The sequence below is a fragment of the Callospermophilus lateralis genome, chromosome 16 (assembly GCF_048772815.1).
Source record: "Callospermophilus lateralis isolate mCalLat2 chromosome 16, mCalLat2.hap1, whole genome shotgun sequence".
In the NCBI taxonomy this organism is placed as follows: Eukaryota; Metazoa; Chordata; class Mammalia; order Rodentia; family Sciuridae; genus Callospermophilus; species Callospermophilus lateralis.
Window position 1 is genome coordinate 54148895 of NC_135320.1, and position 23070 is coordinate 54171964.

Consider the following 23070-nt stretch of genomic DNA (forward strand, 5'->3'; position numbering starts at 1 on the left):
ACAGTTACAAAAAAAAATATATGATTTAGGAGTGGTATACTTCACTACTATTATTGTAATAGTTTAATCTATAAATTCACAGGAGTTAAATCTAGACTGGCCAGCGCAACTTCTTAGGAAATCATGACCCTTCGTGTCTGGAACCATAACAAATATGTAAGATTGTAAATCTTATTTCAAAATATGAATGGAATTTGTTAACTTTTAGAGCTTAAGCAGATTCCAATGACACCTTCTAAGTTTCTGACTTCATAATTTACAGCATTTAATTATAAGTCTACATAAAGTTTAGCAGAAGTTTATTTTTATTATTACAAAACTCCCTTCCACCCACTAATCACAACATGCTACAACTGCTAAAAAGTAGGTCAAAATACTTGACATATTTTTGGCATTGGGTTCTTGTACTTAGTTCACTTGTTTACATACTAATGATCACTTAAGGCTAAAACATTAAGTTTTCTTACATAAAAAAATGAAATTTAAACACCCTAAGGCAGTCCCCAAACATCTTTGTAATTAAAATCTGAAAAGGCAATTCATTCCCTTCTAATGCTACATCTCACAGTTGGTCAATAGAGCAAACAAAAATAGAATTTTTAAAACTCCTTTTAACGCGTTGTAAAAAACCTTAAAATAAAACGCAACGAGGAAGCTACCTCTACATGTAAACACAATCTAATGAGCTTCCTCTCATTATTTCTTATAGAAAGTTACAAATTAGCAGCAAAATAATAGTACCGCCCACAGGCTTTCAGAATTTTGAATTCTGGATACTAAAAACAGCAGGACTGAATGAGCTCAACAACGCAAACACGCCCTAGAATGGCTGGCAAAGGGCAGACACTCAATATTAACAGTTGGCCCGAAGATAAATATCCACTTGGTGAATTAAACCCAGCTTCACTCTAGGAGGAGGGGTGGGTGCCTGGCTTCAGACTCCACTGAATGCACTCTGGAAGCATCTAGCTGACTGGTGACCTAAGGAAGAAAAAGGCGCTTTCATTTCAACATCACTCAAAAAAAAAAAAAAAAAAGAAAAGAAAAGAAAAGAAAAGAAAGAAAGAAAAATAAGAATGAAAAGCCCTACACCTCTACCCAGAGAGAATTTGACCCAGACGCCGTGCTCGGGTTCCTCGCTCTTCACCATTCTCCCCGAGCCCGCCCTCCACGAGCACCCTTCCATTGCACTCATTCAGAGCATCCCGTCTATCTCTGTGTTACCGACCCACCTGCGGGGCTTCCCCCAGTTAATCTTCCAGCCCCCAATCCCGGGTCACCAGTCCCTACGTTCCACTTCTCCGCCGGGCCGGTACCCGCCACCGCCACGCCTTCGCGCCACGGTTCTCTTCCCGCCCAGCCCCTCCCGCGCCCACGTGACACCCACGCCCCGCCCACCGCGCCCACGTGACCCGCGGCCATCCCCGCGCGCGGCGTGGATCGCGGCCGGAGCCGCCATTGTTCCGCCGAGGGAGGACAGCGGGGCCTGGCGCTAGCGCCGAGACGCCGCTTAGCGGTCGCCACTGGAGACACTCCCTCCCTTCGCCCCGCTCTCCTCCTGGCGGCGGCGGCGGAGTGAGGCTGAAAGGGGGAACCTGGGAGCCCCTCTGTCCTCCCCGCGGCGGCAGCGGCCGTTCGCCGGCTCCGGCGCGAGGAGCGGCCGCGATGCGCTCGGCCTGAGGTGGCCCGGCAATCGTCGCATCCTTTGACTCTTCCACGGCGTCTTTGCGCCCAGCGTCATCCTTCAAGTCCCCCTGACGGGAGGGAAGATGGCTGCACGAAGCTGGCAGGACGAGCTGGCCCAGCAGGCCGAGGAGGGCTCGGCCCGGCTGCGGGAAATGCTGTCGGTCGGCCTAGGCTTCCTGCGCACGGAGCTGGGCCTAGACCTGGGGCTGGAGCCGAAGCGGTACCCGGGCTGGGTGATCCTGGTAGGCACCGGCGCACTCGGGCTGCTGCTGCTCTTCCTACTGGGCTACGGCTGGGCCGCAGCTTGCGCCGGCGCCCGCAAGAAGCGGAGGAGCCCGCCCCGCAAGCGGGAGGAGGCGGCAGCCGCGCCAGCTTCAGCCCCTGACGACCTAACCTTGCTAAAGAATCTCCGAAGCGAGGAGCAAAAGAAGAAGAACCGGAAGAAGCTACCCGAGAAGCCCAAAGTGAGTAGGGGTGAGGGACAGGTACAGCGTGCCGGCGCCGCGACCTTCGAGCGAGGGGAGGGCCGAGCTCCAGCCGGGGAGCGAATAGAGTGTGGTTAGGCGACAGCCGAGCGCAGATCTGCCAAAGTGGAGGAATAAGTGATAGGTGGGCATGTTACTTTGGGGAGTAGGGGAAACTCAGGAGGTATAAGGGCGGGTAGAGAAGCCCAGTTTCCAGGAAGGAAGTTAGATGCTCTGAGTTAAGTATAAACAAGAGTACCCAGAGGTCAAACCACCTTCAGGAACCTTGACACTAGAATAACATACCTTACCTTAAGGCCTACCTTAAGGGTAGGCTGCACGTGGAGGGTAACGGGACCTTAAAGGCGGTGTTGGGAAGTTGTGCAAAGAGTACACCTGGAAGATCGCTCTCAAGTCATGCTAAGACCGTAGCCAGAAATTCGGTGACCTAGAAACTCGGGCTTACAGAGGATTAAGGGTGTCCAGGTCTAGACCCGCTTCCATTTTAGTTGGGACTTTAAAGGGAAATGGTTGCCCACTCTTGGTCTGGTGAGTTGGGCCAAGGGAGGCCAGAACAGAAACAAGGCAAGTGAGAGTCAGCTACCCAATATTCTTCAGGGGTATATGGCCACAAAGAGAAAGAACTCGGGCAAGTTAAGCGAAGTGGACTGTTGTGCACTCCATGACGTGGGAGGTTTTTGAAATAGGGTAAAAGGGGATGACGGGGCAGAATGGTGAAGGTTGAGGGTTTCAGGCACCAATTTACTGGACCACGTGTGGAAATGCAGAGGGCATCACATCCCTTTTGTCATGCCTTCATGTTTTACTTGTACATTCTTTATTGCCATTTTTCTGGTGGTTTTCCCCTTTATATCTTTCTTAGTTTCATATATTTTTAAAATGCTTTACAAGTTGAGCACATTGAGAATATGGAGGTCGTGCAGAGTTAGAAATATCTCTTAACCTATTTTTTTATCCACGTAATTAATTTTTGCCTTTCAGTATAATTCAGTAATCCTTACTATGAAAAGTGCACCCTTTTGTGTTTGGTTGGCAGTATGAGGTATGCACATAGGAGTTAAGAGTCAATCACAGGATACCAATTCATAAATAACTATAATATTGCATACTGTCAGGTGCTAACAGAGATGTGAACAGAGTATTAATGAGGTTTGGAGGGTGGGAGACTCATTCCATTGGATGATTTAGAGAAGTTATTGAGGGAAGTGGAGTGTAAATTCAAACTTATGAGAATATTGTTGGTAACAATACAAAAATAAGGCTGTATTAGAGATGTGACAGGTCACAATCAATTAGGCCTGGTTAAACATTGATGTTTTGCTTGCTGATTAGGAAGTGCAAGATATATGAAAGCTAGAAAGGGCACAACTTAGGAGAAGAAAGAAATAGAACTGACTTGGAACATAATAAAAATGCAGAGAGCACCAAGGATTGCCAGAAAGTGATGTTCTGATGGAATTAAAGAACCTGGCTCTAGGGTAAAGAAGATGATCTTTGGGGGGGGGGGCACACGTATTAATCCTAAACCCTGTGCAGATGTGGCAGGTTGTGAAAATTTCAAGACCCTATTTGGGACATCTAGAATTTCAGATGGACTTGAGGCGAGAGACAGGTGCTCCAAAGGGCCTATCTGAAGTGCATCATAACATTCAGATGACTCATCTGAAGAAGGAACAGATTGGTGAACACTTGACACTATGAAAAATGCACATTCGATTTAGGGCTTACTGCCTCTTTTGAGTTAAGAAAGGGGGAAATGAATAAGTAAATAAACTTAGAATTGGCTTTGAGAAGTGGAGAACAGGGACACTGACTGGATGGTGAAATGTTAATTAGGTGAGAAAGTAAATGTTCACTTATCAAAATGTTGAAGATGTTATCAAGGTACTACCTACAAATAAAAGGCAGTAAAAAGAGATACAGTATTCTAAATTGGATCACATTTGTTGGTTTCACATTTGATTGTGAGGCATGATCCACAGAAAAATACTGCTTTATGTGGCTAAGTATAATCCACCCTTTGTTTAGTACTCATTATGTACGTTGCAGTGTACTAAGGATTTACTTGAAGAAAAAGCAAGGTACTACCTACAAATAAAAGGCAGTAAAAAGAGATACAGTATTCTATGTCACTCTGAAGGGGATACAAAAGTAAAAGCTCTCTTTCTTCCCAGGGAGTTCTTTATTTCAGTTATAGAAGATACACAGTGGGTTCTGCATCCATGAATTCAACCAACTGGGGAGCAAAATATATATTTTTAAATTTATAAAATTATACGTGCGCTAAATACCTATATACTCTTCTTATAATTATTCACTAACCAATATAGTACAACACTACTTACTTAGCATTTACATTGTATTAAGCCTTACATGTAATCTAAGGGTGATTTAAAGAATGTGAGGATGTGTGTAGGTAATATGCAATACTACATTTTATGTAAGGAACTGCATCTGCAGATTTTGATATTGTTAGGGATCCCAACCAGTCCCTTGTGGATGCCAAGGGACTACTGTACTCAAAAAACTTAACAGTACAACCCTGTTATTCTAGGTAGGCACCAAATACCTAATCACAAAGTTGGCTTTTAAAGTGGGTAAGAGGTAGGGAGAGGCAGGCCTGAGATACCACAAAGGCCCAGGGTTGGAGGAAGACAATTTACCAGCCTGGCAGGAACGGGGAACTCTAAACTTGTAACGTGTTTAACCTTATCTTTTTAGCTTATCTTGTTTATAAATTGAAGATCTTAGTTGAGTTAAAACACTGCAGGAGTCCTCAAAGTGTCCTGGCTATTTGTAATAGAATAACTTAGAGTACTCATTTTATAGATAGGTAGATAGATATAGATATATAGATATATATCTCTGAGTCTTGCCACAGATTTTAAACATTCAAAATCACTGAGCCTGGGTCTAGGGAAATATGCTTTTGTTGTTGTTGTTGTTGCAATTTTGTGTTTTGTTCTTGTTTGTGTTTTGTGACTGGGTCTGGTTGTGTTGGCCAAACTGGTGTGATAGCACCCTGCAAATAGTTACTCATCCTAACTACTTTAGAGGATGCAGCAGGAGGATTGCAAGTTTAAGGCCAGCTGGGCTACTTAGTTAGGCTGGGGGGTGGGGCCGCTCTTGAAAAAAGGGACTGCAAGTATAGCTGAGTGGTAAGCACCCCTGGGTTCCTTGATCCCAGTACTATTTCCTCTATCCCAAAATTTACAAACTGGAATAGGGCTTTGGGATCCATAGTATAACATAAGATCTACTGTGATTTCTTTGAAAGGACATTTCATATTGCTTTAGGACATTTTGCTTAAATGTAGTTTAACTTTCATTTTTTTTTTTAAATTTCATTGTTTATTTATTTATTTGTGTGTGTGTGTGTGTGTGTGTGTGTGTGTTGCTGAGGACCAAACCCATTGCCTCATGCATGTGAAGCAAGGGCTCAACCACTGAGCCACAACCTCAGCCCTAATTTCATTATTTTTAGTTTCTTTTAAATCATTCCAAATTTTTGGATCCTCCTTTTCAAAATTTGTCTGTAATAGTTTGTCTTCATTTGTACAGTAGGTGGTATTTAGTTTCTTAAATCTATATTAATTTCAACCTATTCTTGAACATTTTTAAAAATTCTTTTATCAATTTGGTTTTTATCCCCTAATAATGTCTTGCCATAAGCCCTTTAGGGTATGAATTGCAGATGTTCCACTTTTTTTTTTTTTTTTTTTAATATTTACTTTTTAGTTATTGGCGAACACAACATCTTTGTTTGTATGTGGTGCTGAGGGTCGAACCCGGGCCGCACGCATGCCAGGCGAGCGCGCTACCACTTGAGCCACATCCCCAGCCCAAGATGTTCCACTTTTAAAGTGAGAAAGGGAAACACTTTTCACTGGTTTAGTTCTTGGTATATTTAGGAATAAGTTTTTCCATGTATTTTTTATAATACATAGTTTAATGTGTATTTTAAATAGACAGTAAATAAAGTAAAACGTGAATTTTTCACAAAATCAACTTAAGAAAATTTATTTTAGTGAACAAGTTGTTTACATATTAATGTAGGAAGATTTGCTGTAGTGTAATTGTCAGTATCTTGAAACTTAATAAACAGTAGTATTTTGTCTTGTTTGCTACTATATAACTGTGCATAGTACTTGGCACTAGTAAAATTATTATTATTTTTTTTTTTTAAAGAGAGAGAGAGAGAGAGAGAGAGAGAGAGCTGTTTTTTAAATATTTATTTTAGTTTTCGGCAGACACAATATCTTTGTTTGTATGTGGTGCTGAGGATTGAACCCAGGCCGCACGCATGCCAGGCGAGCGCGCTACCGCTTGAGCCACATCCCCAGCCCACTAGTAAAATTATTATTAAATGCATGATATAGTAAGATATCCAACCAGAGTATTTATACAACTTTTTTTTTAATAGTTGTTAATGGATCTTGTATTTTATTTATTTATTTGTATGCAGTGCAGAGGTTGAACACAGGACCTCACACGTGCCAGGCAAGCTCTCTACCACTGTGCTACAACCCCAGCCCTATACAACTTTTAATCATGCCAGATAAATAGTCATATGAGCCGCCTTTTTATTTTTACATTTGAGATGGTTGTTTGCCTAATCTGGCTATGATTTTGAAAGGTCCATCCTTCTACATCCAATAAATTATTCTAGTGGTATGCCATGTCTTTTAGTCATTAATTCTGTTTCAGTTTTAATGACAGTGCCCTACTTTAGGAATTTTATTGCTTTTTGCGTAGACCTGACTGGTTTTCCTGCTTCCTGTCTTTATTGCCAAACTTTTTCTACCTACTCATGCTAGTTGAATCTTTTAAAGTCCAGCCCTAATCATTTGACTTTCATGTTCACCTCTTTTCGGTAAGTTCCTCTGTCATATGTTGAATAAAATCCATAATATAAGATATGGCAGCAAGTCTCTTCATTATCTAACCCTATCTTAGGAGTAATTCCGCTTAGTTACACTTCAGTGTCTCCCTCTGTTCTTGTCTATGAAAAAGCCCTTCCTTTCTTTCTACCAATTTTTACTTTTCCTTCAAGACCCAGCTGCAGTGCCACCTCAACTTTAAAGTCTTCCTAGCTCTTCAGCTACAGTTATATGTTTCTGGAACATATAGCAAAATATCCTGTATTTAGCAGAAGCTGTTGCCATGTTGTTAAATCAAAATGGCCTGATACTCCCCTTTCACATGTATCTGTAATCATTCAGCAAGTATCTAAATATCTCCTCATTGTGCATTTTGGCAGCATAGAGCACATTGATAGTGGTTACACACATAGGAGGTACTTTATAAACAGCAATGGAACAGATCAATGTAGTTGAATCTTATTATTTACATAGTTATGTTCAATGAAGTCTCTGCAAACATTCAATTATGAGTACTGACTAGAACTCATAGAGAAAATGCAAGGTTAGGTTCCTGAAGCCTGTATAACAATATTTTCAACAACTAATTAACACAAAGTCTTGCTTTATGTATGCTTCTGTTTAAAGACACCTTATTTAATAAACTTGATTCATTAACATTGAACCCATGACCAGCAGTACCAGAACTCATGCATATTTTCTGTAAGGTACATTGCATCCTTCTTGTAAATCACTTCGGAACATTACACAGCACTATAATCGGGCCATTTTAAACAGAATTGCCAAAAAAAAAAAAAAAAAAAGCTTAAAAATGCAAAATATATGACTTTAGATAGACTTCAAAAAGGACATTGTTTGTGAGAACTGCTGGGGCTGGGCATATAGCTCAGTTGGTAGAGTGCTTGCCTAGCAAGGCCCTGGGTTCAGTCCCCAGCACCACTAAAAAATAAATATAAATATGAGAACTGAAATTTGAAGGTGGAATATTACCTTGACCTTAGCTAGGAATTGTCTGTAGGGCAATGCAAATTATTTGCAGCTCTGCATGTTCTCAAATGACAGCAAGTATTGGTTTTTATGGTTACAAATTTTAGTGAGTAGGCAAAAATCACCAATGCAGAATGTATGAATAGTGAGATCGACCTTTATTAGTCTCTATCTGTATTTGAACTATTCTTCTCATCTCCAGAACCTCATGTCTAATGTATACTTTTCTGTAGTTTGAATTTTGACATTTATATCAAACTTCAGCATCCTCATAAGAAATGTTTCCTGTCCCCCCCCAAGTCTTCCCCATTTCTGTAAGTGGTAAATTATACCCATATTCAAGCGTTTTGAATCATCCTTGATTTTTAACCTTTTTTTAACTTCGTGTCTAATCCATAAACAAAGTACCATCAGTTTTATCTTCATAATATATTCGATCTGACTTCTCTGTCTTGCTACTGTCACCTTAGTTCATCAGTTTCTGCAGTAACCATCCCTTGACTGCCTCCAGTTCGTAACATCTTACCAAAAATTCTTTTTTTTTTAATGCTGAGGATCTAATCTAGGATCTAACCAGATGTGAGGCAAGCTCTGTACTGCTGAGCCACACCTCCAAGCTCACTGAGTATTCTTTTTAAAAACAAATCACCTTCTTGCCTAAAACCATCACTTGAGTAGCCTTTGTACTCAAAATCAAAACCTCTTTTCTTGTCCAACATAGCTCAGCACCTGTTTCCCACCTCTCCATCAAGCTGATTGGGTTAGTTTCCTCTCATTTATGACCATGGTGATATTTTTTCAGTTCTTTGGACTCTTTGACAGTCGATTGCTTTTACATGAACTGATGTTTCTGGAACAGTCTTTTCCCCACTACTCTAACCAGCCTTTAGATCTCACCTTTAAATATAACCTTCCCAGCTGGCTTATTAATAAACTTGATTCATTAACATTGAACCCAAGACCAGCAATACCGGAACTCATGGTACTAATTATAATCCTAGTGACTCAAGAGGCTAAGGCAGGAGGATTGCAAATCCGAGGCCAGCCTTAGCTATTTAGAGAGACCCTGTCTCAAAATAAAAAATTGGAAAAAGTATTTAGGTATTTAGCTATGTGGTAGAGCATCCCTGGCTTCATTCTTTGGGAATGTCAAAAAATAAAAACTTACCAGAAAATCCTTTCCTGATAACCCTGTTTGAAATAGGTGTCCTCTTCTATTTTCTGTCCTAAGACTGTTATCTTTCCTTCATAATTATCAGTTTGTAACTTATTTACTTACTTATCCATTTCTTTTTTTGAGATCTTTTCCTAGACTATTCTTAGACAAGATTGTAAGCCAATGACAAATATTGCCTGACATATGAAGCCTTCGTTAATTATTTGTTGAACTAAATGCTGAATGAAGTGGCTGAAATGACAGCTCATGGTTTAATTGGGTGATCTGTTATTAACCTAAATAAATTTGCCTTTTATTATATTCCCAGTAGCATTCTTGGTTTTCTTTATTTTTAGACAGTGGTTTTTGCTGGCAATATTAAAGTAAGTTATATCACTTGCATAGTTTTTTTTTTTTTTTTAATTTTTAAATCACTATCCCTCTTTGTTTTAATTCTTAAAGAATAATCATTTGGTTAAGAATCTCCAAGTGATGAGTAAAGCAAATATTCCTTATTTCACAAAGAGAAATCTTGAGATTTAGAGAGATTTAGTGACTTACTCAAAGTATGTAGAGTAAAGGAGTTTCAAAGGCAAAACAGTATCCTAATTTCTACTCTAAGAACTTTGTGTTATTTCCACTATACCTCTATGGTTTTAATGCCATGTTCCAGGATATTAAATTGTACTCAGAGAACAAATCCAGTTTACCCAGTGAGTTATAACTTTATTGCTTTTAAATTTTACTTTTAGAGTAATCAGAAGTTTCCACTGACAATTATAATGACCTTTACAAAAGCTCCAGAATTTTAGCTCTATTGGCTTATATGACAGAACTTTTTCATCTTTTGTATTCCATCAGAGTCCTAACATAAAAGACCTTTTTAATAGTTTTATTCACCTTCAGCTACCAAAACCAGCAATAAACTCTCTGAACACTTGTTTTTATAATGCTTTGGCTTTGTTAATTAGTATACTACTACTCAAGGTAGAGCAGCCTTTAAAGTATTTTTAAATTATTTTATTTTTAAAGCAAAATCAAGGATCTGAGTGAGCAGTTAGTGTTTATTTGACCAGTTTAAAAACTTACTATTTTCTTTCCAACTCTCCTTGTAGTTTTCAAATTATTGCACTGAATGCTGGCCATCTAGAATATATCTGTCAGGATTTAAGAAAGAAGTGTCTCATTAATGTGTCTGCTCTGTCACCTGTAGACCTCATCTCAGTACCCATCAGAGTAAAACTGAAAAATCAGTGACTGGATTTCATTATTTAAAGATCATCCTTAACATAATTCAGTCACATGACAGATATTTTCATCTCCCCATCCCATAAAAGTAGCCCTGAACATTCCTGATACTGTTAATAAAAAGAATAGTGGGGAATCTCCAAAAAGATATGAACTTTTGGCCAGTTGTTTGGGAACACATTGATCTTTACTGCTACATGAAATATCTCAGGATATATAACACGATTTAGAAAAATTTTAGTTGTAGATACTATTTGTAAGATTGTTCTTTGAGTTCTAAGAAGTTTAAAATTGGGGTTGAATTTTAAAGTAGTAGGTAAATTACCGTGTGTGAAACTGTAGTTTATGTAGTTTATAATGTGCAAAACATTTGGCAGGAAGAAAAATACATAATTTGTATTTTCAAACAAAATGACAAATTACTTTATCTGGAATTTGTATCAAAACTCATTAGGCTGTATTATGGTCTAACTTGTCAGCCTTGTACTGATGCCTATTCTGAATTTTCATAATGACTTGCCTTTTCTTTTTTATGATGAACATTACATATGTATGCATTATATTATATATGTGTGTGTGTGTATTGAATATGTATATATTCAAAGCTTTACACACACAAACATACACACACTTTTGCCTCCTATATGCATAACTTTCAGTTAAGCAAATTGAGAATCTAATAAATTAGTAACTTATCCAGAGTGATACACATTTGGGATTTCAATCCTGATCTTGCAACTTGCCTATAAAACCCATACTCTTTAAAAAAAAAAAAAAAGTATGGGGCTTGGGATGTGGCTCAAGTGGTAGCGCGTTCGCCTGGCATTCGTGTGGCCCAGGTTCGATCCTCAGCACCACATATAAAACAAAGATGTTGTGTCCGCCGATAACTAAAAAATAAATATTAAAATTCTCTGTCTCTCTCTCTCTTAAAAAAAGTGTGTGTGTGTATATATATATATATATATATATGTATATACTTTTTTTAAAAATTAATTATTGATACACCTTTATTTTACTTATTTATATGTGGTGCTGAGAATAGAACCCAGTGCTCACACATACCAGGCAAATGTGCTACTGCAGAGCCGTAGCCACAGCCCCCAAACTCATACTCTTGAAGAGGGGGGGGGAGAGAATGTGCTTTTTGTCTTGTATTTTAGTATGTTTTATTGTATACTTGTCTTCCTTTGCTGGGTTCTAAGATTCTTGAGAGCAGAGATTATGGCTTTTCTTTTTTAAGGGTTCTACATGTTACTCTACTGCGTTGTTTGCTTATTGAATATTTGGTGAATATACACATGAGTGAATAGTCTGTGATTTTTTTGTTTTAAAAGACAATAGAACTATAAGCAGTGGTTTGTTGTTGTTGCTATTATTGTTGTTTTGGAGTACTGGGGGATTGAACCCTGTACTGGGTGATTTTACCACTGAAATACATCTATAACCCTATTTGTTTGTTTGTTTGTTTGTTTGTTTGTTTGAGGTGGGGTCTTACTAAGTTGTTTAAGGCCTTGCTAAGTTGCTGAGGCTGCCCTCAGACTTGTGACTCTCCTACTTCAGCGACCCAAGCCACTGGGATTATAGGTACGTGCCACTGCAACAGACTCTAAGCACTGTTTAAAAAGATTTAAAAGATAACAGTGCTGTCTATAGAACAAGCCTAAACTATTTTCAGCCTCTGAGAAGATACAGTTTCTTATCATTTGTAGTCTATTAACTTACCAAAAGAATTTGTTTCTGCAGCATTGGGCCTGACAGTTGCATATCTACGCCCTTTTGACCACCAGGACTTAACATTTATTTTGAACTTACTAGTATAAAAGTGACCTTAGTACTTGAACATGAGGTTAGAGGATGTGAACCATTATAGCTTTGCAGAATAAAATATATTAGAAGGAAAGAAACTATTTCTTGAGCAAGTATGCTTTCACATGGGCTCTTATTTGGTGAGAAATCTGTAAGTCAAGTATATCTCATATTTACTAAATGTTGAAATCAAGGATTAAGTCAAGGGAAATGCTTAAAATCACAGTGATTAACCATAGATGTTGGGCCTTGATCCCAGGTTTGTCCAATTCTAAAACCCCTGGTCTTTTCATATTTCTTTTTTTTTTTTTTTTTTTGGTGTTGGAGATAGTTGGTAGGCCACCCTTCTAATTTTTAAACCTAAGAAGTAATTTATAATCTTTACATTTTGTGACTAGAAATAAAATTTACTTAACTAAGTGACAATAGGGTCCCACATGATTTCATTTTAGAAGTCTAATATTAAACCTTTTAAATTCTTGCCTCCAATATAGATTTCTTTTGCAATTTAAAATCAGTTTTACAAGTAAAGTCTCAAATGAAGTAAAAGTCTATTATTAAACATACCTTGTCATCCTGAACCTTAAAACTCCTTCAGGGTAAATTCTTTTTATATGTTCCTGTTCCCACAGTCCCTAGCCCTTACTTAACTAAATATTTATGAAATTGTATGGAACTAATAAACTATCGATTGATTAACATGAACAATTTTATTTCCTTGAAAATGGGAACAATAAAATAAACAGTTCTCCTGCTTTGTGGCCCCCTTGTCCATTCCATTCTGGTTTTCAGCTAGGTATTCTTGTTTGATTTACTACCACCCCTGCTAGCACACACACACAATATGTTCTTCTGCGGATGCATTTGAAAAAAGAATCCAAGGAGGGAGTTGAGGGGTTATAACAATAAGTTATATTGTGATGCCTCTGAGGAGTTTATCCATATAAATGAAATGGTTTTATCATTTTACTGTTACGGTTGATTCTCACAATTTAAAAGACCTCTTTGATTTAAATATGCAGATTGTTTACTACGTATGAAATTAATTTTGACTCTGGAGGGGAACACCTTAAAGCTCCCCAGAGAATTTAAAACTAGGTCATAAAGATAGAGGCCCATTTGTAGAAATCCAGTAAATAAATATAAAGCTCCAGGATAAGAGAAAACAATATTTTCTTATAAAATGCATATTGACAGTCACAGGGGCAGACACATTAGGTAAGTGTTGGTTTGCAGTTATTTCCTTTTCCTGTGAGTAACTCTGATTTAGAGATCTGCTAATTTAAATTTGGTTAATTTCTCTGGAACAGCTAGTGGCAGAATAAAAGAACATATATTGGTGCTGCTATTTGGTAGGACAACCACTGTAATGTTTATTTGTTCCTGCTATCCAAGAATTCTATGGGCTTTCGTCTTAGGGTAGGAAGCTTATTGTTTAATGTATTTAATTTTAAAAATTAAAAAAATCAGATGTGTGGGAAGGTTGTTGATGGCTTTGGGAATCCCAGTAGTGGTGAGAACTATACAAATCCCCAGGGTTAGTGGAAAATAGAGGTCTGTAATAGACCAGTTTTTCTCTCTATTACAGACCAGTGTTAGACCCAAACTGGTCTAGCTGCAGACATAGGCATTACATAGGTTGATGTTACAAAGACCAGACAAAATTGAACTTAGCATACTGTAGGAGCATGTGAGCACCTCTGGTTTGGTGATCATTTCAGAGTCTATGAAATGGAAGCTGAATGTTCCCGATTGTAAGAGCACTGTTGATCACTGATTGAGGACTTCAGACTTGAATTTGTTTGAAAGGAAAGATTGCTTCATCTTGTATTTAGGATACTCCATCAACAATGTTTACAGCTGGTCTCAAATATATAAGTTTAAAAGACATCTTTGACCACTTGATTTTTTTTTATCTCTTAGCCTTTAATAAATAAATTTAAATGACTTACTAGTCATTTACATGAGTTAAATAGAGATGGTATATAACTGTCCATGACAGTTTCCTGAAGGGATTAATTAAACGAAATTTTGCAGATGTAACCATTGTGAGTTGTTAGTTGAAGAGATAAGAAGCTGTGGAATTGTAGCTGCAAGATCATTCAATTAGTTTAAGACTTACTTAGATGAGGCTAACCACAGGACATCAGAAAAGTTTGGCTAGAGAGGATAGTATAAACTAAGAATAGCCTGATAGCTGGGTGTGACAATGTACACATATAGTCCCAGCTGCTTAGGAGACTGAGGCATGAGGATTGTTTGAGGTCAGCCTAGGCAACACTGTAAGACCCTACCTCTACTGAATAGAAAAGAAAAGGAAAAAAAAAAAAAAAACAGCACATGAGACTAGACAAGTAATATGGTGATATTGGAAAGTAGAATTAAACAGCTTTAAATTCCTGATATAGATCCATCCATAAGTTCACCTTCCTTACTGAGGTTTCTTATCCCTTTTCTTCATGCACATTCTCTTTCTCTCCACTCTGTGGATAAACACAGATACAGAAAGATTAGAGGAGGCAACATTGAAGTGGCAAAGCAAAACAAAAGAAAGAAAACCAAATCAAGAGTGAGGAAATCTGATTGTGGTATTACCAGTCTGACTTAACAAGTTGCTTAAGACCCGGCAGATTAAATTTTGATTCATTAGGAATTTAATCACCTAAAAGACAGCTTTTGTTTTGGTTTTTATGCCACTAATCTTTGGAAAGCCTACAAATTGAGTTTCAAAATATAAATGGTCTCTTTTCTACAACCACATCCATGATTTTTTTTTTAACAAATCCAGATAAAAATCACATTATAGATACTTAGAACATTCATACTGTTTTCTTCAGTGTAGCTGTGTTATAATGATAGGCATTCTAGCAAATTCTATTCTGTGGGCTGGGTTTATGGCTCAGTGGTAGAGCTCTTGCCTAGCATGTATGAAACATTGGGTTCAATTCTCAGCACCACATTAAAAAAAAAATAAATGAAGATACTGTGTCCATCTACAATTAATTTTTTTTTTAAATTCAAGAACTGGAAGTAAAGCTTTTTAAAAAATATTTATTTTTTAATATAAACATTAGTTTATATAATAAACTTATTGTAGTTGGACACAATACCTTTATTTGTTTATTTTTATGTAGTGCTGAGGATTGAATCCAGGGTCTCACACATGCTTGGAGAGCCCTCTATTGCTGAGCCACAACCTCAGCCTGGAAGTAAAGCCTTTAAAACTAGTTTGTTGATTTACTATATTGTTGAATATGACGGGAATGTACAAGTGACAAGAAGTGACAGGATTCAGAAAGAAGGTTAAGAATACCTTGGCTCCATTCTTCAGACTTATCAATCTATATGCATTTCTGTTGATGGGGCTCAGAAATATTTATTTGAAAAGAAAAAAAAAGCTGGATTTGGGCATCACAGATATTATTCTACTCATGAATACCTCTAAGTGCTATTTATGATTTTAGGAATGTTAGGAAAGCTGAGGTAACCTTTGGCGATGAATTGGTAAATCTGCTTAATTCCAAAACAGTAGAGCCATTAAATTATATAATTAGAGGTAATATTAGAGGCTGTTTTTGTGCTACAGTGGAAGAGTTTTTGAACTCTGTTGAAGTGGAATCTGTATGGCCTACAAAGCCTAAAATATTTTCTCTGGTCTTTTAAAAAGCTTTGTGAGCTGAGCATGGTGACACATACCTGTAATCTCAGTGACTCAAGAGGCTGAGGCAGGAGGATTGCAAAGTTTGATGCCAGACTCAGCAACTTAGGCTCTAATAAACTTAGACCCTGTCGGGGGTGGAGGAGATACTTAGTTCAGTGGTAAAGTACCCTGGGGTTCAGTCCGCAGTACCAAGTGGGGGGGTTGGTGACTTTTTAGTAGCTTAAACGTGTCATTTTATAGAAATAGAAATAAGGCTCAGATGTTTTGATTACATGGCTTACTGGTGGTTATGGTACAAATGTAGTTTAGATTTTTTCAGTGCCTCTATTTTGTTGTTTGGAGGGGCTGATACCTGAGTGAGATCAAAACATTTTTGGTATATAATTTTGTTAATAAATTCATTATAGTTATATAAGACTGTTATTAGGGACAGTGGTCCATCAAGTCTTGGATATGTTGCTATATAAAGCAACCTTGTTAATTTAGGTAGGGGACCATATTTTGATTGTAGTATTCATTGATAACATTGTTTCCTAAGTCTTTGGTTTGATCTGCCAACCAGTTTGATACATGATGTTTTCTTGTTGCCTATGCAGCCAAATGGTCGAACTGTGGAAGTGGCTGAGGATGAAATTGTACGTACTCCTAGAAATGTAACAACAAAGCAGCAACCAGAGACAGACAAGAAAAATGAAAAGGTAAGTTTGGGAGCGTATGAAATTAGATGTAAGGTTTTAATAAAGACAGTTACATGAAAATGATGCTTTCCTGTTTCACAAGATTTTATGTGTATCTTCAATTTAAGGAAACTCTGTAAATCTGAATTAATCATAGTGGATGGATGGTGAAAGTTTGTTGGGTTATTTTATCGTTATTATTATTTTTTGTTTGTTTTTTTAAAGAGAAGATGTGTTACTAAATATTTTAAATATTGCCGGTATTAGTAAATATTCATTACATCAAACATAATTTATATAATTCGTGACTTGAACACCTTTTGTATGAGTAAGATCCATATTTATATATTATCCCTTATTCAAAAATAGAGTTGTATTTCCTTTGTTGATAGTGTACTTGTAAATACTTAGGAGACTTGTCCAGAGGTATTAAGTGTTAAAATAGATTTCTGTCATGGTGGAAACCTAATCATCTCCTTTATTAGACAGTTTGGTTTTATTTAACCAAGTGTTCATTGCTTAGGAAAATAAGTTATTAAAAGGTTTGGATGAACACATTGTTTTGGATGTGAAGTTTTCCAAAATAGAAATGTAATACCCCATAAATATTACCTGCCTGAAATCTTATTTTTCAGTTGCTGGTTTTAGAACTGGCCCAAATTTACTTGACTTATCTGGTTTGGAATTCGGCAGAATAAACAAGAAGCTCTTAACATTGTTTCTTCTGCTGTGAGGGAGACTTGTTGAATTTCTTTTTGTACATTGAATTGCCACTACTCCACCCACCCATCTTTTTTAACCATGCATTACCCATTTGGGGGAGTGGTGACAACTGCAGAGAGGTAAGTGGTTTTAAGAAGCTAGCATGCAGCAAGCAGCTCCAGCCCCATGGAATGGTAGTTCAAAATTGTTCCTATAGTTCCTTAATGCTTGCAGTTTCAGAATGTCTTTGAAGAATTGGTGAGATCAGTTCTCCCACTGTAACCCAGTGAAATTGGTATAGAGCCAAGATAGCTGTGAGTGGAATGGCTTGAAATAAATGGATGGTTATGGGAAATAATTAAATTTATGTCTGACTTTGCTTTGGGCAGAAAAATGAATAATAAATTACTTGCTTTAACAAATAAAAGTATAACAACAGATTGTGTGTTTACAGAGTAAATAGTTCATGTGCCTAGTATAGATGTACATCCCCCCCATTGTTTTCTTGTTCTTAGGCTTTCTATTAGTAAGTATTTCTATTTAATTCTGTTTCTCCTCCCTGATTTGTCCTGAAAATTTTATAATTGGAATAATTAATGAGCTATCATTAATCTCTGATTAATTATATACCAATTAGATGTAACAGGATGTAAAATTCGGTTCAAAGTTTATAACTATCATTCTGAAATTTATGTTAGGAAGTAATTATAATAGTGGACATTTATAAAGTGTAATAACAGCCAGAATTATGCAAGGTGAGATGTGTATATATGTATGAATATATTTACCTGTATATCTCGTGAGGACAATTTATTGAGCACTTAGTAGATGCACTTTATAGACATTTTTTAATGAATAAATTATATTCGTTATTTATTCTCACAACAACACAGAAGAGATGGATTCAAACCTATTTTACAAATGAGAAACCTGAGACTTAATTACCTAAACTATGAAAGGTGATCAGTTCTAACCTAGGCCCATCTAAGTTCAGTGTCTGTATTTCTACTGTCCTATCTAATCCTCACAAAAACTTCCAGACAGATAGTAACAGTGCTATTTACAGATAAGGACTTCAAAGCCTGATCACCTTTGTACTTTCATTTGTTTCATATAATTTTTGTACTAGGATTTGAACTCAGCTTGTTCTAATACCAAAACCCATGTTCTTTGTATCACCTAAAAGTACTGCCTTTTAGTTGCTGTTATTTAGGTTTATTACCATTCCTTATAAAGAAACATTTTAGGTTTACTTACACACTTTAATATATATATTACCGTGTCTTCATTTTCCTCTCAGAGCCACATCTTGGGTACTTTGAAAAGTAACGATATTTGCCCAGAGAGTAAAAGTGGCTTTTTTTTTTTTTTTTTTTTTTTTGGTACTGGGGATTGAACTCATGGTCACTCAACCACTGAGACACGTCCACAGCCCTGTTTTGTATTTTATGTAGAGACAGGTTTTCACTGAGTTGCTTAGCACCTCACTTTTGCTGAGGCTGGCTTTGAACACATGATCCTCCTGCCCCAGCCTCCTGAGCCGCTGGGATTACAGGCATGCGCCACCATGCCTGGCAAAATTTTCATGTTAAACTATGTTGTTTATTACAATCCTCTTGTCATTTTAGTAAGTCTAGATAAACTTTGTTCAGAAACTATAAATGACAAGAGGCAGAGAGCTTAAGTCTATAAAGCAGATTAAGCTATCATTGTTTTCAAAGTCTTTATTTGAATATGAAGGTAAGTGCCTCATTGATGCTAGTTTCTGATAAAGGTCACACAAATTCATTAGCCAGGCAGAATGCATTGTGCTGGTAGATGCTTAGAGGAATAAGGAGAAATATAAGATGCTCTTACCCTCAGGGACATTTCAGTTTGGTAAGGAAGGCAAACAAAAGGAAGATATCTGGTAACATACCACATTAAGTGCTAGATATTCAGAGAAGAAAGGTTATTCTCCTTGGATAGCCAGAAAAGATGGACTTATTTGGATTTTTATTAAGGATGGGATAGGATTTCAGTAAGTAGATGTGAGGAGGCCAATTTTAGAAGGAAAGAAACAAGGGGAGCTCAATTAGATTTTATTCAGATAAATCAATTGAGCATATTCAGACACACAGGAAAAGCTTGACAGGTCAGGGTGGGGTGAGGTTATAATAAAAACTTAGATATGTTTAGCTGGCAGCAATATTTATGATTAATGAGTTAGTGTTGCATGTGTGATTGATTATAAGAGTCTGAATTAAGGTAGAAGTATAAATATGGCTAGTAAGAAAAACAGCAGAAGCAAAATGTATAAAATTAGCTTTGTGCAGTGGCAGTATTGAAGCCAACGAAGTCCATCTGAGGCACAATTATTGCTAATTGAAAACTTTTCCAGTACCCCACCATGACAACTTTCAATATAGTTGGCATTGGCATAATTTAAAAAAAAAAAGGAAGAAAGAAAAATATATAAAATTTGGTTACTACAAGATTGTTTAACATGAGATCAGTATCCTCTGAAATCCTAATATCTTGCATTATTAATTGGATGCTACATTTTTATGATGCTATACAATGTACAAAATAGTTTTAACATCCCTTAATTCTGATGAACAACTCTGAAGGAAAATGACACATTTTTCCCCCATACAGCTCAATAAAAAGAGTTTAGCAAATTGCCCAAAATCAGCCAGGCATGGTGGTACATATCTGTAATCCCAGCTACTTGGAAGGCTGAGGCAGGAGGATAGAAGTTTGAAACCACCCGGGCACGGTGGTGCGTGCCTGTAATCCCAACAGCTTGAGAGTCTTGAGACTGGAGGATTGCAAATTCAAAGCCAGCCTCAGCAAAGGTGAGGCTCTAAGCAACTCAAGGAGACCCTGTCTCTAAGTAAAATACAAAAAATAGGGCTGGGGATGTGGCTCAGTGGTTAAGTGCCTCTAAGTTCAATCCCTGGTACCAAAAAAAAAAAAAAAAAAAAAGGAGAAGAAGAAGAACAAGTTTGAGACCAGCTTTGGCAACTTAGCAAAATCCTATCTCAAATTTTAAAAATACAAAGGCCTTAGTGGTAGAGTGCTCGTACCCCTCCATTCAAACTACAGTATGGATAGGGAGTTGCCCAAGATCTAGTAAGTAATGCTTTTTCAATTTCTCTAATGCAGTACTAGTTCTCAGTGAATCCCTGGAAAGGGGTCCCAGTAACCCTTTCGTTGGATCCTTGAAGACAGAATTATTTTCATAGTAATTAAGATAGTATTTACTGTGTTGATGACTTACACTAATGGTACAAAAGGAATAACAGATAAAACCAACTCTTTACTCTGAATCAAGGAAGTGGTACTAAACTACCAATAGTTAAATGTCATTATATCATTTTATTCTTTACTGCCATTTATTCACAATTTAAACAGAGAGAAGAAAATTGCTAGTTACACTTATTTAAAATATTTTTTAGCCATAGATGCACACCCTATCTTTATTTTTTTTATGTGGTGCTGAAGATTGAACTCAGTGCCTCACGCATGCAAGGCAAGCCTTCAACTACAACTCCAGCCCCTGCTAGTTGCATTTTTTTTTTTAAAGAATATTATTTTCATGTGAAGCTTTTTACATATATAACTTTCTTTCTTTCTTTCTTTCTTTATTTTTATGTGGTGCTGAGGATCAAATCCAGGGCCTTGAATGTGCAAAAGCACTCTACCATTGAGCCATAACCCCAGCCCAAAGCTAGTTGGATTTTCAGAGACCTTAAGTAAAAGCCACCATCTGGGCATGGTTGCCCATGCCTGGAATCCCAGTGGCTCAGGAGAATGAGACAGGAGGATTGTGAATTCAAAGCCAGCCTCACCAAAAAATGATGCACCTCAGTGAGGCCCTCTCTTTAAATAAAAAACAAAATAGGGCTGGGGATGTGACTCGGTGATGAGTGCCCCAGAGTTCAATCCCCATTACCCAAAAAGAAGAAATCAAAATAGGTCCTGGGATGTGGCTCAGTGGTCAAGTAACCCTGAGTTCAATCCCCTATAACCCCCACCCCAGCCAAAAAAAGATAGTGCTTTACCAAGAAAACAATACAACTGATTAATTTTATTAAATCTTGATCATTAAGTATATGGTTTTTAACTATTCTGTATGATAAAGTAGAATATATGTATGGAATATGATACATACTGAAGGACAGTGATTATCTTAAGCAAAAACACTGTACAGTGAGTTGTAAATTGAATTAACACTTATTTCATGTTACTCCATTTATACTTGAAAGAATGATTAGTAGCCCTGGGTATACAGACTTGGGTATTTGCATACATTTTCTTCAAAATAAACAACAGTTATCATGTCACTTCAAGGAAAAGAACAGATAAATATTTGTTGCAAATTATAAAATTATCTGTTTCTGAGTGAAAAGTAGAAATTTGGAAAACTTATATCTGCTGCTATGATCTTGACAACTTCTCAGTACTTAAAGAATTTCTGATGACATCAGAAAGAACAAATGTGACTTAAAAATGAAGAGTATAGTACTCTTTTCAGCAGTGCATATACTGAAATTGGTACATATACTAAAATTGGTACAGAGAAGATTAGCATGGCTCCTGCACAAGGATGACACACAAATTCGTGAAACATTCCATATTTTAAAAATATACATGCATATATATATATACACACACATATATAATGGAGTGTCTTTAACATTTTGGAAGATCTGCATAATTCAGTGAATCAATATTTTCCAATTGATCAATGCTTGCCTGTTACAAAATCATGCATAAAATATTCAAAGTGCAAGATGGACCAATGGATATTAATATGGTACAGCGTGAAAAGTGCATTGATGCAGTTTCAGATTCCTGGTTGGAATAACTTTTAATAACTACTTTTGATGTGATATTTTTTCCTTCCCTTATTTTAAAACTCTTTATGCCTTCCCAGTGCTCTTAGAAAACACTCCAGTCTTAAACTTGACTTAAATGCTCTACCTGTGACACCAGTCTAATCTCCTGCTTCTTACCCTTTCTCAACTCCAGCTACCTTGGTTTTCTTTCTTTTTTGTTTAACAGCTTTATTTTGAGATATATCATAAAATTCACTTAAGTGTACAATTTAAAAATATTTACAGAGTTATATAACCATTACAATATAATTTTTAGAACATTTTCCTTACTTGAAAAAAGAAATCTATGCCCATTAGCATTCAGTCACCATTTTCCCCTCTACTCCACTCATTCCCAGTCCTGGCTACCACTAATCTTGGTGTGATATCAAGTAAGAATACTCACTATTATCTGAAAATACTAACATACTCCTCCGTTTTACAGTTGTATACTATGTGTTGTCTGTAGATATAGCTCTGTGGTATGGTGGTTGCCTAGCATGCCCGAGGTCCTGGGTTCAAACCCAGCACTACAGAAAAAAGTGTGTGTGTGCGCATATATGTGAGTGCGCTTAGCCAGATTTTGTTTTAGAAAATATCACTTACATTTTTATGGTTATATTTGCATAATACATAACTGATTATTTTGAAATACATTAATATGTCTAAGTAATTTCTTAGCTTAAATTTATGATATGATAAACACAGTCCACATAATCAAAGGCTCTCTACATTCTCAGTACATATTAAGAGTCTAAAAAACTGGACTGTGACCAATAATTTGAAGAATTGTTGCTCCAGAGTCTAGAAAGCTAAAACCAAAATAATTGTGAGGCAGCATACTTTGAAACAAGTGTCAGCTAGAGCTACTCTTCACAAAACTGAGTATCTGTATGCTCAGAGGGCTTATATACATT

The 23070-nt window shown here is 37.0% G+C and overlaps 1 protein-coding gene, 1 non-coding gene and 1 pseudogene across 7 annotated transcripts in view; all 3 read left to right on the forward strand.

Moving 5' to 3' along the window:
- Positions 1-1431: 1431 nt before the first annotated feature.
- Positions 1432-23070, forward strand: part of Mtdh (metadherin) — a 65976-nt gene continuing 44337 nt past the window's right edge. For all 6 annotated transcript variants that reach the window (XM_076835619.2, XM_076835621.2, XM_076835624.2 and 3 more), the window contains exons 1-2: positions 1432-2150; positions 16509-16610. In XM_076835619.2, the coding sequence (XP_076691734.1) occupies positions 1770-2150; positions 16509-16610 (483 nt within the window). In that variant the 5' untranslated portion in view covers positions 1432-1769. The remainder of the gene's footprint in view (positions 2151-16508; positions 16611-23070) is intronic.
- LOC143382416 (U4 spliceosomal RNA) lies at positions 19595-19729 on the forward strand. The gene has a single exon (XR_013154541.1). It is a non-coding gene; the product is annotated as a U4 spliceosomal RNA (small nuclear RNA).
- LOC143382437 (U6 spliceosomal RNA) lies at positions 21798-21917 on the forward strand (annotated as a pseudogene).